General features: G+C 40.2%; 1 protein-coding gene across 1 annotated transcript; it reads left to right on the plus strand.

The window, feature by feature from the left end:
* Nucleotides 1-8: 8 nt before the first annotated feature.
* Nucleotides 9-18,093, plus strand: coq6 (coenzyme Q6 monooxygenase). The gene is made up of 12 exons (XM_012852255.3): nucleotides 9-429; nucleotides 661-795; nucleotides 2,655-2,713; nucleotides 6,249-6,375; nucleotides 10,029-10,159; nucleotides 10,243-10,350; nucleotides 11,593-11,655; nucleotides 11,753-11,860; nucleotides 12,473-12,675; nucleotides 12,829-12,944; nucleotides 17,287-17,453; nucleotides 17,960-18,093. The coding sequence occupies exons 1-12, from the start codon at nucleotides 228-230 to the stop codon at nucleotides 17,987-17,989; spliced, it is 1,449 nt and encodes a 482-aa protein (XP_012707709.2). The 5' UTR covers nucleotides 9-227; the 3' UTR covers nucleotides 17,990-18,093.
* Nucleotides 18,094-18,133: the final 40 nt, after the last annotated feature.

Below are 18,133 nucleotides of genomic sequence, written 5' to 3' on the forward strand. Positions count from 1 at the left end.
AACGTAAGTCACGTCGATTTGTGATTGGACGAGAAGCCGGAAGCAGTTGTTCTGTGGAGCGCTTGCTTGTCAACACAACATGGCTGGATTACAGAGAGGACACAGCTGCCTTTATTAGGACACATTCAAGGGGAGACGTTCTCTCCGGTTGCTGTATGACGGCGTTCAGACTCCCGAGCCGGACTGTTTGCTATTGTTTAATGTGAAAACAGACTGAAGACAGCAGAATGCACAAGCTTACAAAGGTACCACTGACCCTAAACGGACTGGGTCGATGTTTTATAACAGAGAAGCACTTATCAGCTGTAAACATCATCAGGAGAGGACTGGTGTGTTCAGAAAATGGAAGAGATTCTCCCAAAACTGAGGTATATGACGTGATTATATCCGGGGGAGGGATGGTTGGATCTGCAATGGCTTGCTCCCTGGGTAAGTTTGACTTATTGTACTAATTTGGCCAAGTTGTTTTTAAAATACTGTCAGAAAGTTGTATAAAGTCTTGTTAAAGATTCCCATCCTCCTAAAAATATAACAGCATTTGAAAATGTGTTTGTACCACAGTATAATCACACATCCTCCTGCACTAACTGAGGCTTAACCATGTGTGCAGGCTGTCATTTTGATGCAGTATCTATAATTAATATGTTATAATTCTCATAGGCATGGATCCCAACTTGGCAGAGAAGAAGATTCTGCTCCTTGAAGCAGGTCACAAGAAAATAATGGACAGAGCGCCGGACACCTACAGCACCAGAGTCAGCTCCATCAGTCCAGGATCAGCCACTCTCCTCAGCGGTACAATACACTGTTTGACGCAAAGGAGTCTACAAAATCGGATGTTTTATATCTTGTTTGCTTCATTTCTAGGTTTATTATATGTGTTGGGTGTATGCCTGACCTTTAAATGGCCCCACATGGTTAGTTAGGGATCAGACATTCAGTCACTAAGGCTTAGCAAGGATCAGTGTCCCGACAGCCAAGAGGTTTTTCCTAATACAGTTAAAGATCTTAGTGAAGGTTGAAGTCAGAGAAAGTGAGAGTCCAAGATTTAAATATATTGAGGACTTGATGCCTTGATTCTCTCCTAAACTTAATATTATATATTATCAAAAACGCATGCCTAGTTCCTTGATGTTATCTGGGTTGCTCTAGATATAAATCTTTGCTTTTATCTTAAAATAGCTATAGGCTGCTTAGCAGAATCAAGATATACATTTTTTTTATTAAGTTTCAGTTGCAACACAGCATATGTTTTTTTTTTTGTTTAGTTTTTTAACTATTACAGTTTAAGTTATTAAATGAGTTTTTAGTGGAAATACCGTAAGTTCTGACGTTTTCAGGGGCTGTCAGAATAATGCAGTGCCGCCCCTCACCTATCCGTTGCTGCACACTGCTATTCAGCAGGCTGAAATAAGGCTGTTCCCCTTTTTTGATGCTTCCAACAAAGAAATATTCAGCTGTGTGGAATTTTTTCCAGATATTTAATAACAGGACAGGAACAGTGATTTTGTGGAAGCTGATTTAGCACCACTCATCACCAAACCTGCATTTGGAAAGCTACGTGACATGTTTGTTAAGCAGCTGAATGCAGGTTTTATCTGCGCTAATATCATATAACCAGCTAATATCAGCTTTCTCTCTGTTTATTTCTAAAGTCTGTGTATCAAAAATAATAAGAAATTGATCTTACAGTTAACCTATTTTAAGTGCCTATCTATCATTGCATTTGTCAATACACCTATACATTGTATTCCATTTATTCCAAATGGGGATTAGGGGCTATGGGTACATTATTGATAACAACACGTCCCTCCATCTGGTGAGACTCTCCAGCTCATTCTGGAGAATCACAAATAATTTCAAGACATTAAAGGATGTGTAGCTCCTGCTGTGAATTTTGGCCTACCTTGAGGCAAGATAAGGTAAGTTTATTTATAAAGGGCTTTTCAGTAACGAGACCATTCAAAGTGCTGAGGTTTCCACCCAGTGTACAATAATGCGTCATTCCATTATAAATGTAAAATAATAGAGTATTTTAGCTGCATCAGGAGTACTTGTGGCTCTCCTGTTTCAGATAAAAACAATTAGATTGTGTTATATTTTTTATTATTGTGGTAATACTATGATCTTAAATAATCTTTACATGTCTCAAATGCAGAATACGATTCCTTTGAAACTGATCCTTTTTAGGTAGTTTGGATGCAATTTTATTAGATTTTGGACTGTGAGATGTCACTGCAATATTTGAAATAAACAGCAGTGCAGTGTGAAGGAATAAATACAAAACACTGTATAAATGTGAAACATTGTGTTTAGCTCTGACGTCTATGCCCTCCACTGGCATTTACACAAAATGTAAAAGGTTAGCCAATAACTTGTTTATGGAACCACTATCCCTCTGGCTTCTTCCTAACAAACATCATACAGTCATTTTGAAGATAATTAAGATGCTCTGGATCTCCACTTCTTTATGGTGTAGCAAAATAATTCTTTATGGTTGTTATAAAGTTTTCAACAACGTTGGAGTGTGTTGGCATCAAATTTAAGCTTAATCCTGTGACCTTTTTATTGATTTTTTTTATTTCTTTTTTTATGTATTTTTAGTTGCAGTTTTTCAGGACTGATTTTTAATTGTAAAGATACCTTTTTTGCAGGTATTGGAGCATGGGAGCACGTCACAAGGATGAGATGCAAACCATATAAAAGGATGCAGGTATATGCTAATTATGACTAAAAGGTTTTTTTATGCATTTAAGATAATGTTGAAGCATGGTGCCTTGGAAAAGTACCTATTTCATACTGCAATGTGTCTCTGTAGGGTTGCCAGAGTAGCACATAGCAACTTTGCCCAAAATGACAGAACTGAGGGGTGTTCTTAAATCTGAAAGTAATAAAAAGTTTGTGCATTTTCATCTGAATATCTGCATGAAATATCAGGAGAAGGAGAGGAACTTCTGTTTTGATAATCAAGTGAACTGGATTATCTCTTTATTTATTTTTTCTTTGTTTTTTACCTTAAAAGTAGAAATAAAATCATGGTTCTTTCCCCATATTACATATTTTGTAATGTGGACATTTATAAAAGGTTTTAGCTATGTTTTTTTTTTTTTTTTAAAGAATCATGTTGGTTTTGCAGCTCCTTTTCATTTAGTAGGACTCAGGGCAAAATTGGCTCTTTGGATACTAAAGGTTGCTGACTCACCGGACTGAAAAACACAATGTAACACATAACTGTAAAGGGGAAATAAAACGGTGACAGGATTTTTCAAGTAAAAATCAGAAAAGTATCATGTGCATTTGTGCATTTCAGTCCATTACTCTGATACCCATCAAATCCAGTGCAATCAACTGCCTTTATAAGACATGTAATCAGTGAATAGAGTTAATCTGTGTAATTTAATCTCAGAATAAATCCAACTCTTCGGTGAAGGTTTTAGAGTTTTTATGGAAAACATTAGTGAACAAACAGCAACATGGAGACCCAGGAAAACACTGGGCAGGTCAGGGACAAAGTTGCAAAGAAGTTTAAGGGAAGGTTAAGTTATTAAACAATATTGCAAGCTTTGAATATCCCCCAAAGCTCTTTTCAGTCCATCACCTGAGAATGTAAAGAGCGTGGCAGAACTGTAGACCTGCGAAGACATGCATGAGTAGGAGAAAACTAACACTGTACTGAGGTCACTGCTTTGATACATGGTGGTAGCAGCGTGATTCTGTTGGGTTACTTTAGTTCAGCAGGGGGAGGGTAGCTGGTCAGGGTGGGAAGATGGAGGCCATCCTGAAAGAAAATGCATATGATACAAGCTAGAAAATACTTTTTCTCAGTCAAGAGACAGCGGCGGAGGTTCACTTTCCAGCTGGACAACAACCCTAAACATACAGCCAAAACTACACTAATGTTTTAGTGCAAGGTGTGGCTGGGTGATATATCAAGATTTTAAAAGTATCAAGATTTTTTTCAAAAGAGATATAAGATGAGACTATATTGTTTATATCGAGATGGTCTATGTTGCGTTAGAATTACCGGTATACTTTTATGTATTCTAGATAAATATCGGATATCTGTATTCAGCCAAAAAATATTAAGAGATTAGTTTTTGTCCATACCGCCCAGCCCTAGAGCAAGGCATATTCATGTAACAGAATGGCCCAGTCAAGGTTCAAACCTAAATCAAACTGGGAATCTGTGCAACAAATGAATATTTATTTTAAGTCACTTTCTATCTGGTCTGTCCAAGCTTTAGCGTTTTTTCCTTAGAACAATAGGCACAGTTTCCCATCTCCTCATGTGCAAACCTTTATACACATACCTACAAAAGACTTGAATCAAGCTGCACCCTAAGGTTACTTTACCAAAGCTGTAATTTCTCAAAGAATAAAAATGTTATGTATCATATTCCTTCCACCTCACAATTATGCACTGCTATGTTTTGGTATAATACAGATTTCCAAAAAATACATTAAAGTTTATGAATGTGACATTAGAAAATGTAAAAAAAAAAAAAAAATAAATAAAACATTCATAGGATAGAAACACTTGTACTTGGTACTGTATTTACCATTGAGGTTTAGTCAGATATTTAGAAATGTTTCTTTTCCACTTAAAAAAAATCTCTGTAATGCCAAATATCTCAACAATTTTCCTTGTTATGCAACTGGGAATTTTCCTAATGTGCTCTCCAGACTTTCAGTTTTACTGCCATACTATATGTATTTCTGTCATCCATCAGTTTTAACACCGTACAATTAGTGGGGCGAAAAATCTAACATTATACGGGTACTCATTCTGCCAGATTAATCAGCAGGCAACACAATGCAGCATCATATAATCATGCCGATATGTAATTGTTTGCATTTAAATAGCAAATGGTGGTTTCATGTAGCATGCATTTTGTTCATTCCTTCGTGGAATTTATGCCCTTTTTCAGGAGCTTTGCTGCCCCTGTGGCACCCTAAATGCCAAAGAACCTGAGTTATATTTAAAGTAGGCCATCGACGAGCACATTCAAAGCACTGGATGGCTCTCTGACTGTGCAAGTTTTATTTATTAAAGCCATGCTTTCTATGACGGGTAAATCATTTTGATGTTCCAAATTGCTGCCTCCTCTCCACATCTTCTAATTATGAAGATTCATGTGAACAACGGGGAGAAGATGAAAGATTAGGAGAGTGGTTGTTTGCTGCAAAGTTAACCCACTTTACGGCTGTGGGCGCAGCCTCGGTGCCTCCTGTCAGATGTGGTCGCTGTGTACCAAACACTTGACCGCAGGGTTTCTCTTTGGGCCCAAGATGTCATCATGCAGTGCCTTACAGTGATTATGGTAGTGTACCTCTCCCATTATACCTTCACTCTTCTACCACTGTTTTGGCTTGTTTGCCACTCAGATTTCAGTCATATACATGTCACCATAGAGCTGGAAAATATGCAGCAAAGGTCAGCTCTAAATAGTACGCTTTCCCGCTAGTAAAGCCTTCCTTAAATGTCCACGAGGCACTGAGAATTTTACACAGGATGCAAGTGGAGTTTTTCCACATTTTCTTCCCCGAAGTTCCGAGGGAGAATATTCTCTAAATCTTGCACAAATGGCAATAACTTATGCAGCCCCGAAGCTGCATCATTTCACCAGCATTTAACAAAACCAAAACAATTTTTGGGCTGGTCTCAGTAAATCTTTCCTCCCAACCACTTATCACAAGTTGCAAACCAACTACCATTAGTGGTTTTACTGTGGGGTATAGCCCCCTACTTTATGGCAACTTGGGAAAAAGAAAAAGTAGCGCAGCAGCATATTACTGCTGAATGATGGGTTTGTCACCATGGGCACCGTCCAGGAGAGGATTAACCTTGTACAAACACTTTTCACGCCCTCGTGTTTGACTCTAACAGGGTTGGAGTGACATTAGCTTAAAATTATATCTCATTATGCCGCTTTTGGGTTGTGAATAAATATTGACTTACTCTGTAGCGTTAACAAACATGTCACTTTTTATTTGCGTTTCCCAGTTAGTGTTTGACAAAAACAAATCCACATCAAAAATGTAATGTGGGTCCTCGGCCCCACAGAGCTCCATTAAGGTGCAGTCAGCTGTCCAATCTTTGCGATAACTACTAACAGACTACCAGCTTTGATGTGTTTAGCTCAATGAAATGCCGCTGATCCTCCTCCAGTTATAAATAGAGAATAGAAAGGGATGCGTTCAAACATAGAGCTGAAGACCAAAGGGGTAATAATGAGTCTCTCATTTAGGTTTGGGATGCCTGCTCTGATGCTCTGATCACGTTCGATAAGGAGGACCTGCTGGACGAGATGGCCTACATTGTAGAGAACGACATCGTTGTGGCTGCCATCACCAGACAGCTGGACTCTCTGCCTGGTGAGTACAGGGCACAACGGGAAAAACAAGCATTCAAAACGGCAGCATCTTTTCCAGTGGCTTTTTTTTAAAGCCATTAGATTTACACCAGAAGTCTGTATCAATGCATGTAATCCACAAATGCAAAGGGAACAACACAAATAAGTAAAAAAAAATAATAATTAAGTCCTGTTTAAAAAATATATATATTACAGGGATAAAGCATTGAACAGATGAAAAAAATGAGGTTGAAAAAGGCCAAGAAAGCTTTCCGTATTTAGAAAACAGTCCTGTCTCCCCTCAGTGCAAATTGATAAGAACTGGTTCAGTTGTAATTTGATTTAATTCTAGTTGAAATGTATAAAATTTTGGTACGAAGTCTTAGCAAGATGCAATTCATGATGGGTATAAGAATAAAACTCTTTAAGATCTTCATAACTATATTGTTGCAAAACATACTGATAGACATTGAATACAAGATATATTTCTAAACCTCTGAATGTTCCGGTGACCAAAAAGTTGTCCAAGAAGACAAAAGATCACTTGCAGAGAGCTTCAGAGAAACCTGGAACTGGCAGAAATAGTTTTTTCCATGAAAATAGAGCATAGGGTCCTCAACCATTATGACTGCACAAGACTCCACTGCTGAAGAAAAAGCCTGTTGTAGCTCAATTAAAGCTTGCTGCAGAACATTTGGACAAACCTCAGCATATTTATTTATACAGCACTTTAAAAAACAGCACAGAGTGCTGCACAAGAAGTAAAATGCAAGACAGAGATTAAAACAATCCCCCCCCATCCCTCTCCAAACCCAAAACAAGACATTAACGCAGCACAACTAAATTCTGATTTATTTTTTTAAACATAGAAAAGACTACTTTGCCTTCTGTCTAAACAATGTGTAATTTTAAAAATACATCCACAGACCAATGTCTTTTCATGTCTAAATAAGTTTGAAAGGTGGTTGTAGTGGATCTAAAGCTGACTTTCAATGTCTTTGTTTAGGCTAAATATGGAGCTGACATGTGGACAAAAAGTCTAACTGAACAGATTTTACTGGGCTAAATTGAGACAAGGACTGGTCAATGTTAAATATATGTAAAAAAAGACCAGATATCCAGTGTCTAGTGGTCAAGTGAGACCAAGTTTGAACTGTGCACACATTGTTTGGAGAAGGAATGACAAAGTACGTTAACCAAAAGTGGTTTTGGATGTGGGCGTGGGTCGGCATTTTAGAACAGGGTATTCGGACGTCATTTACACAGCTCAAAATAATTAAGGAAACACTTTATCCAGACTTTAATATCTCAGTTAAACCTCTGGAGCATTGATTTGGTGAGTTCTTTAACGCAGGTTGTTAATCAGTACCGGTTGTCCTGGTGTCAATGCTTACTTTATGGAGTTTGAGTGGTATGGACTTATAAGTAAAGTATAAATCAGGAAGATTATTGTTGGTGCTAATGACTATAGGAAGGAGAGGGAGAACTTCTTTATACCCTTTTTAGACATAATCATTACATTGTGCATGCCGTATAATATAATTGTATATATTATTATTGATATATATATATATATCATTATTTATACATAATTACATAATGTTTGTATGTGTTAATTTCACTGGATTGTCTGAAATAAATTATTCATTCGTTCATTGAAATTAATAACAGGGACACTAAAGGGGCAACATTGAGATAACCCCAAAAACAGGAATAGTTATGCAGGTTTTTCTTTCTCTTTTCCTTTTGACTGCTTTTCAATAGTTTACCATTTGATCAGGGTCAGTGTCTACAGGGAACTTGAGGCGATACCTGGACTCTACGGAGGTTGCACAGACAGTCCAACACCACCAGAATGGCACGTCAATACGTGCCACTGCCAGAAGGCTTGCTGTCTCCCAGCACACTCTCAATATCCTGGAGGGTATTACAGGAGACAGGCAATTACTCTAGTAGAGCTGGACATGGCCGTCGGAGGTCATTAACCCATTAGCAGGACGAATACTGCCACAGCCCTACAAAGTGACATCCAGTGGGCTTCTGCCATGAATATATCAGACCAAACCATTAGAAACAGACTAGATAAGTGTGGTTTGAGGGCCCTATGTCCTCCAGTGGGCCCTTTGCTCGATGCCTGGCACTGTGGACAGGTTCCAGTGTCCTGCAGGATTATGTAGGTGGTTCCTAGATGATGAAGGACCCCAAACCAGCATCCAACGAGACTCTCGACCGGTTTCAGAGGAAGAAAGTAAATCTTCTAAAAGGACCCGACTTAAAACCAGTAGAAAAACTGTGAGACGAACTGAAGCATAAAAGCTTCATGTGCTTTAAGAACATTCGAGGTTTGAGGACAGTTTGTGTGGAAGAATAAGTCAAAATCACACCTGAGCGATGCATGAGACTAGTTTTCCCTTACAGGAGATGTCTTGAAGGTCTCACTACCAATAAAGACTTTCCTACCAAGTATTTAATAGTCAGAAGCATCTTTCCTGAGAGAAACATAGACACATTTAGTACTTATTTTCCTTGCTATATGTGAATAAAAAAAAAATAAAACGTGAGCTTCCACCCAGTAGCAGGATTTTCTCTCCCATTTGCCTAATGGACGTTGATTCTGGCACCACATGCATCCCCTTCTGTCCTCAGGCTTTATTTGTCTTTTCTCCCTGTGACTGCTTTTAAAGACATGTTCCTGGAGCCATCCATGTTTTTCCTGCAACTTTAATAAAAACCTCACATTCTGGGAACTGCAGCATCTCGGCACCATCCGAGGACACGTGCGTTGGTCCAGTGACCTATTTAAAGTTCCCTTGTGCTCCGCCGCTCCCCCCCCCACCCCGACACTGACAGCGTGTCGCTCTGTTGACATCTGAGCAAATAAAAAAAGCAACTCTGCTGTGTGCTTGGCACTTTAAATGGCATATTTATAAATGCTTTTCAACATTTCACACCAAACAGCGGGCATGTGGTAGCGGCACGTTTTTTGCCTCATGTGCCTCACATGTCTCCCTGGTCTCATGTTAGCCTTTGCAATGTTATGCTGAAGATGCAGATTACATGACAAAAAAAAAAAAAAAAAAAAAAAATGCGGTCCCCCCCGCCAGCTGTTTTTAATGTAACCCTGCGTTCCGATCAAAGAAAACCCATATTTGACAGCCGTGTTGCAGGAACCAGTAGCTGCTCTGCGGATGGGTCCCGCTCCAAGTCAGCACGAGCCCTCCATGTGTGGGATGTCCAGATGCTGATATTTTGGGAATCGCAGCAGCTCCAGTGTAAAAATCTAAGACTCTGGCAGCATTTGCACAGCGCAGAGTGGCGGGCTTGTACATAAACACTATTAGTCAGTGCAAAGCGGCAGGCAGGTCAAGGCCATTAAGGAAATTGTCAAACGCGAAGCTTGGCAGCTAACACGTGCCATTGAGGAAAACCAGTGGTATTTTATGAGGTGGTTTATAGATCTTTCCCCACTTTGGCTGCAAGTTAGCCATCCTTTCCTTTCATTTCTGTTTTTTTTAAAGTAGCAAATTACCGATTTAGTAAGATGATGCATTCATAGAGCCAATTTGACCCCTTTTGATGTGAGAAACTCACGTTTTGTCGCTTTATTTTCAGTAACTGTTTTCTTTTGCCTCTTAAATGTAGTAATCACATGCTTTGTGTTCTTGTTGCTGTCAGAAAACGTGCAAGTTAAGTACAAGTCTAAAGTGGTGGAGTATACATGGCCAATGCCTCATCACGCAGCAGAGTCCATCCCGTGGGTGAAGGTCACTTTGGCTAGTGGAGAAACTCTTCAGACAAAGCTGCTGGTAGATTAAATTGAATCATACAAACAATTGTTCTCCTCCTGTCCTATCCACCTCTTAGTTTTCACTCTTCTTCTGTTTTGCAGATTGGTGCCGACGGCCCGAACTCAATGGTGAGGCAGAAACTGGGGATACCCACAGTCAAGTGGAATTACGACCAGTCTGCTGTGGTTGCCGTGCTGCATCTGTCAGAGGTATTTCATCTTAAACTCTTGTGTGTATTAAAATGTTATATGACAGCCAGAGATAAAGTGTAAATACATGGTTTCCAAAGTAAAAAAAAAAGGTGGAAATGTGTGATATGTATTTATATTCAACCACCTTTATTGTGATTCTCTTGAAGAAACATCAAACGCTGTCAAGAGGTCATGTAATTAGTAAATTTAATCCACCTGTGGGTAATTTATTATCCAGCTGTTCTGTGAGGCTCGTTGAGTTTTTTTTAGAGAACATTAGTGAACAAGCAGCGTCATGAAAACCAAGGATCATAACAGAGAGGTCAGGGAAGAAGATGTTTAAGTCAGGATTAGGCTATAACACAATATCCTAAGCTATGAACATCGCACAGAGCGCTGTTCAGTCAATCTTATGAAAATTGAAGGAGTATGTTACAACAGCAAAGCTACCAAGACCTGAACTGACAAGCAATGCGAGCATTAAGCAGAGAAGCAGCCATCGTTCCACAGCTACGGTTGGAGATGCAAAGATTTAGAAGAAGGTCCTTTGGTCAGATGAGAATAAAATTGTAGGTTTGTGGCCTATGTTTAAAATCTTGCATGTGGGGAAAACTGCACAACCCTTAAAGGAGCAATAAGCGACGTTTCACCACTAGGGGGGCTGTTGAGCACCGTCTGTAGACCAACACAAGATGTGAGACAAGCCACGCATCTCTCTACCACCATAATCTAAGCACCACTAGTTAGTTATCCGTTTCAATTTTACAGTTTCTGTCAAAAAAAGAGAATGTCCTGAATGTACACTAGGATCACGGTGGGCACGGCTTTGTAAACAAGACACCAGAGAACAACACAGAGAGATGATGTGTGCCGTCATACAATATTCCATCTAAAACATACCTTTAGTTCTTCACAAAACTATTTTTTTTAGTAATTTTAGCAATTTTTTATTGCACCGTTTTATATAGCCGGAGCAACAGTGGGATAAATATGGTATCAAATGATAGAATGGCCTAGTCAAAGTCCGCGCCTAAACCTATTTGAGAATCTGTGGTAACACTTGAAAATTGCTCTGACTTACAAAAAAGAGTGGGCAGGAAATTAGATCTATAGATGTGCAAAGATGGTAGAGATGTAGTCCAAAAGACTCAAATCCACACCACATTTAAGATTTTAATTTGTTAAAAAAAAATAAAGCATCAAAAAGATAAAAAATAAATACATGGCAGCAAAATATATACTTTGCTTTATGTGTTGCAGCCGACAGAGAACAATGTTGCATGGCAGAGATTTCTCCCAACTGGACCCATTGCGATGTTACCGGTAATTGTCCTTACTTTTTTACAGCAGTGGTTATTTATCGCGGCGTATTCAGGTGTTGCAGACGTATTTCATGATTTCCCTCTGCGTGCGTCTATAGCTTTCTGACACAGAGAGCTCCCTGGTGTGGTCGACCGGCCATCGCCTTGCAGAGGAGCTGCTGGAGCTGGACGAGGAGAGCTTCGTCGACGCCGTCAACTCGGCCTTTGTGAGTCTCGCTCGGCTTCTATTTACAGTCAGCATTCAGGTCTGTCGGTGAGACGTTGCAACATTTCTGTATTTTGTGTGCAGGGATTCTCCAAACATCCCGCATGTTGACCTGTTTATTTGGGTGACTCACACAAACATCTCGGTTGGAGTTTGGGCCAAATAAAAAATAATAATAATTTTCCTGCAGGAATGATATACCTATGTTTGTTTTGTTTTTTTTCTATGTTTGGAGAACCTCCGTTTTCCCAAGCTGGCTATTTTTACTCGGCCTGCTGATGGATGGGGTCACCACGGCTGAGTCACATTTGGTTTCAGGCCTGGTTTGCTAATTAAACCTGCGGTCTTCCAGTGTCGACCATTACTGCATGGAATGTTTTTCAAATCGAGCTAATTCAACTGCATTGCCTGGCCGGCATCCTGTTTTAATTAGCCCAGCTCCCGAGCCCCTGCCAGACCAGTTAGTTAGGAAGGAGGGGAGCGCTTTTGGCCGGCCCGAAGTCCTGCATTACTCCCTGTGTCAGCGAGGTTCTCTGTCCACTCATGGGAATAATGTCTGTTTTTTCTGTCTCCTGCAAACTTTTCTCTCTCCTTGTGAACACCTCCGTGACAGTGGAGCAATGAGAACCAGTCGGACCTGATCGAGACAGCCGGCGCGCTGTTCCGAGGCGCCCTGTCGGCCATCATGCCGTCCGCAGGTTCGCCGCGGCAGCTTCCGCCGAGCGTGGCAGGGATCGGCCCCAAGAGCAGGGTCATGTTCCCGCTGGGAATAGGTCACGCGTCGGAGTACATCAGGCACAGAGTGGCGCTCATCGGGTAAGATGGGAACAGTCTGCACATCACGGCTGCCGGCCCGGCTTTTTTAAAGTTTGCTCCCGTTTTTAGCTCCTTTTCCTGCAAGAGAGCAATAAATATTGACTGTCCGTGGCACAGCATAACATCTACGTGGGCATGTTTGCGTTTTTTCAGAGATGCAGCACATCGTGTCCATCCGCTGGCAGGTCAGGGAGCCAATCTGGGTTTCGGGGATGTGGCTTGCCTCACGCAGCTCCTGAGCCAGGCAGCTTTTAATGGGAAGGACCTGGGTCAGTGAGAACTCCAAACAGACAACAAGTGGTTTGCTCTGAGCTGGTTTCCATGCCCGCAGCTCCAACACACTGCGTTGCTCTAATCTTTAAAAAGCAGCATGTTTTCCAGCAATCACATTGTGCAGAGGAACTTTAGTTGACTTTTTATTTGAAAATGTTTACTGCCTGTAATAGAATTTACTGGAATGATATGAAAATTTTGAGTGAAACCTTAAGAAAACTGCAAAGACAGTGCCTTGCAAAAGTATTTACACCTCTTGAACCTTTTTACATTTTATCCTGTTACCACTGCAAACGTCAATTTGTTGGCTTGGGAATTTATGAGCTAGACCAACACAAAGGGAGGCATAACTCTGAAGGGAAAGGAGACATGGTTCTCAAGATTTATTGCAGATAAAAATCTGAAATACTCTTTTACCCCTGAATTAAATCCAGGGCTTTGAATTACCTTCAGAAGTCACCTAATTAGTAAATAAAGCCTAACTTACTCTCAATATGAATCAAGCTGTTCTGGCCTCAGAGGGTTTTTTAGAGAACATTAGTCAACAAACAGCATTATAAAGACCAAGCACCATAACAGACATGTCAGAAAGGGGTAGATTATAAAACATTATCACAAGCTTTGGGCATAGCAGTGTTAAATCCATCATCATGAGAGATGAAATGGAAAGGTCCGCATTCAGGTGGGAGTATTTGGTGTCAGGGCGGCCATTATTCTTGCAAATCTGGCTTTTATTAGAGAGTGGCGAATAGAAATAAAGAAGGAAAGGAGCTGACAGAAAGCCACAAGAGGTTCCCCCCACCTACATGTACATGTAGGGGGAAACTAACACTGCATTTGGCCTTTAACACACCTTCCCTGCAGTGAAACATGACTGTGGCAGCACCAGTCTCTGGGGAATCTTCAATAGAGACAAGGAAGCTGCTCAGATATGATGAAAAGTTGGATGGGACTCAAAATACGTATGTTAGACCATAAAATGTTGTTGCTTGCTGAAGTCTGATGACTGGTATGAACTTTTTTTCAATTCAATTCAATTTTATTTATATAGCGCCAAATCATGAAACATGTCATCTCAAGGCACTTTACAAAGTCAAATTCAATCAGATTATACAGATTGGGTCAGATTATACAGATTGGTCAAAAATTTCCTATATAAGGAAACCAGTTGATTGCATCAAAGTCCCGACAAGCAGCATTCACTCCTGGGGAAGCGTAGAGCCACAGGAAGAGTCATCTGCATTGTACATGGCTTTGCTGCAATCCCTCATACTGAGCAAGCATGAAGCGACAGTGGGAAGAAAAACCACCCATTAGCGGGAAGGAAAAACCTCCTGCAGAACCGGGCTCAGTATGAACGGTCATCTGCCTCAACCGACTGGGGTTACAGAAGACAGAACAGAGACACAACAAGAGAAACAAAAAAGCACAGAAGCACACATTGATCTAGTAATCTGTTCTACATTAGATGGTAGTAGCGGGTGAGCCGTCTTCTCTGGATGATGTCACAGTTAACAGAACGCCAGACCAGGTGTACCTACTATGAAGAGAAAAGAGAGAGAACAGAAAGTTAAAGCAGAAATGACAACACATAATGCATAATTGAAGAACAGTAGAACTCAATAGAGTGAGAAAATTAGATCCTGATATACTCCAGTAACCTAAGCCTATAGCAGTAAAACTATAAAGGTAGCTGAGAGTAACATGAGTCACTAGTTATAATTTTTGTCAAAAAGGAAAGTTTTAACATTAGTCTTAAAAATAGATAGGGTGTCTGCCTCACGGACCAAAACTGGGAGTTGGTTCCACAGGAGAGGAGCCTGATAGCTAAAGGATCTGCCTCCCATTCTACTTTTAGAGACTCTAGGAACCACCAGCAGACCTGCAGTCTGAGAGCGAAGTGCTCTGTTAGGAACATATGGGGTAATCAGAGCTCTGATATATGATGGAGCTTGATTATTAAGGGCTTTATACGTTAGAAGAAGAATTTTAAATTCTATTCTTGATTTAACAGGAAGCCAATGAAGGGAAGCTAAAATTGGAGAAATATGATCCCTCTTGTTGATTTTCATCAGAACTCTTGCTGCAGCATTTTGGATCAGCTGAAGGCTTTGAACTGCATTTTGTGGACTTCCTGACAGTAAAGAATTACAATAGTCCAGCCTTGAAGTAACAAATGCATGGACCAGTTTTACAGCATCACTCCTGGACAGAATGTTTCTAATTCTGGCGATATTCCGGAGGTGAAAAAAAGAAACTCTGGAAACCTGTTTAATATGGGATTTAAATGACATGTCTTGGTCAAAAATAACACCAAGATTTTTTACTTTATTACCAGAGGCCAGGTTAATGCCACCCAGATTAAGTGATTGGTTAAGAAGTTTATTTTTTGAGGACTCTGGCCCAAAGATTACAACTTCGGTCTTGTCAGAATTTAGATGCAGGAAATTTAAAGTCATCCAGCTTTTGATGTCATCAAGACATGACTGCAGTCGAAGTAATTGATTGGATTCATCAGGATTTATGGATAAATATAGCTGAGTGTCATCAGCATAACAGTGGAAATTAATCCCATGCTGTCTGATAATTTTGCCAATCGGAAGCATATATATAGTAAATAGAATTGGTCCAAGGACTGAACCCTGTGGTACTCTACAGGTGACCCTAGAGTTTGAGGAAGATTTATTATTAACATGAACAAATTGGAATCTGTCTGACAGATAAGATTTAAACCAGCCTAATGCTTTTCCCTTAATCCCTACAGTATGCTCAAGTCTTTGTAGGAGAATATTGTGACCAACTGTATCAAATGCAGCACTGAGATCTAACAGGACAAGTATAGACACAAGTCCATTATCTGAGGCCATGAGAATATCATTAGTGACCTTCACCAGAGCTGTTTCAGTGCTATGATGAGCTCTGAAGCCTGACTGAAACTCCTCAAGTAGGTCATTACTTTGTAAATGTTCACAAAGTTGATTAGCAACTACTTTCTCAAGAATTTTAGATAAGAAAAGAAGATTAGATATAGGTCTGTAATTTACTAACTCATCTTGATTAAGAGAAGGTTTCTTAAGTAAAGGTTTAATAACAGCTACTTTCAAAACCTGTGGTACATATCCATTTACTAAGGATAGATTAATCATGTCTAAAATAGTGCCACTGATCAAAGGGAATATGTCCTTAAACAACTTGGTTGGGATTGGGTCTAACATACAGGTAGAAGGTTTAGATGAAGCTAAAATTTTAGATAGCTCAGAAAGCTCTACTGCTTCTAAACAGTTCAAACACTGCGCAGATTCTAAAGATTCCTCCAATGCTGCCTCACTTACTGAGGACGAGGTAATCATGTTTGGGAGGATGCCAATTATTTTATTTTTAATGGCATCAATTTTATTTATGAAGAATCCCATAAAATCATTACTACTAAGAGCTTGTGATTTATGTTATGTCTATGTTATTATGCTTATGGCTTCTGTGTGGAATCGTTTTCTCTGCTTTGCCCCTCTGAAGGCCATCTGCCAGAGCTGGTTTCTGCAGCTGTAAGAGAAAAAGAGAAGTCCGTTCTCACAGCAACGTGCTGAGAAGCTGCTTCTCACTGTCTGCCTCATAAATAGTTTTGCACTTCTCTTGTCCTTGTCCTAAATGTGAAGGTCAGAGATTACACTCTGGCACGGATTCTCTGTTACACTCTTTGGTATCATCTTGTACACAATACCTTATTTTAAAAAATCCTGACTGATTGTCACCTTAGCTGTGCTTGTATAATCTTGTTTTTATCCAAACTGTTCTGGAAGAAAACTTGTTTGCAGCTGCAATTATCTTGAGAATAGGGGAGATGTTCACCTTCCAGTGGCCCTAATACGCAACCAGAGCTACAATGGAACGGTTTAGATCAAGGCATATTCATGTTTTAGATTGATCTGGTCAAAACCTGCACTTCTAAGGCAATTAAAACTCTGTGCAAGACTTTAAATTTTATGTCCACAGATGCTCTCCATCTAGTCTGAATGATCTTGAGCTATTTTGCAAAGCAAAAATAATCGACATTTTACTTTTGCAACTGTGCACTACTTTGTGTTGGGATGTCATATAAAATCACCATAAAATACATTTGAAGATTATGATTGCAATGTGATCAAATGTAAAGGAGTTCTAGGAGGTATGAATGCTTTTTCAAGTCACTGTGATGGCAAAGGGACAAAATGACCCGCACTCAACTTTTATATAGCAAACAATCATAATTTTGTTCTAAAAATCAGCTTCCACCTCACTGACAGATATAGGAACAGGATTTATTCAACAAAGAGTTTTAACTGTAATATTTTGTCCACACAGGAGCGATACAGCACTTGTTAGAGTATGAGACGGAACGTCAGCGACACAATTTGCCCATGATGACCGCCATTGACCTCATGAAGCGTCTTTACTCCACCAACGCAGCTCCTGCGGTTCTCCTACGCACCTTCGGCCTGCAGGCCACCAACATGCTCCCGACTCTAAAAGTAAGCCAGTGAGCGGACCTGCTCCTCGCTCAAAGAACATCAACCACCTGTCAAACCGAAAGCCCCGCCCACACCCTGACCCCACCCTCCGCCCTCTTTTCTGATTACATGGAGCTTTACTGTAGCGGTGTCTATAATTTTAAGGGCTCTGAACCTACTACTATGGCATCTAAGTTTAGCCCCAAATTTAGTGTTACCAAAAGTGTGTGGGTGGGGTGCACGGCTGGCCCCGGGGCAGCGGACAGTGCTGTTGGCTTGCGTTTTCACACTCCTTTTTATTACTGACCGCTCATGTTATTTCCTACTAAGTGATTCAGACCGACACAACTGTAACTGCTCAGGAAGGCGTTTCTCTATGGAGCCACTGAGTTAAAAGGGACATTTTTTTCCGTATTAAACGCTGCGAGTTCACAAGTTTGCAGGTTTTGTTAAGGCAATGCCCCTCTCTTCTGACACGCTTCGCTAAAGCGTGCCGTTTTTATAATTCTCCCTCTTTTACTTTTCAGGAGCAGATCATGGCATATGCAAGCAAGTGATGCACCTGCAGGGAAGTTATCGTCAGTGGATCATCGCTGAACTTTAAGCTTTAAAAGCTGTAAAGATTGTCAATCTAAACATGAAATAAAAATCTCATTATTTATGTCTTTTTTGTGTGTGTTATGTTTAAGAAAATTAATCAA

This window comes from Fundulus heteroclitus, chromosome 19, assembly GCF_011125445.2.
Source record: "Fundulus heteroclitus isolate FHET01 chromosome 19, MU-UCD_Fhet_4.1, whole genome shotgun sequence".
Taxonomy (NCBI): domain Eukaryota; kingdom Metazoa; phylum Chordata; class Actinopteri; order Cyprinodontiformes; family Fundulidae; genus Fundulus; species Fundulus heteroclitus.

Excerpts from the sequence above, each read along its gene's own strand:
- coq6 (XM_012852255.3), top strand. The coding sequence starts at position 228 with ATGCACAAGCTTACAAAGGTACCACTGACCCTAAACGGACTGGGTCGA. Across the intron at positions 430-660 it reads TGCAATGGCTTGCTCCCTGG|GCATGGATCCCAACTTGGCA; the intron begins GTAAGTTTGACT and ends TAATTCTCATAG. Across the intron at positions 10,160-10,242 it reads CTCTTCAGACAAAGCTGCTG|ATTGGTGCCGACGGCCCGAA; the intron begins GTAGATTAAATT and ends TCTGTTTTGCAG.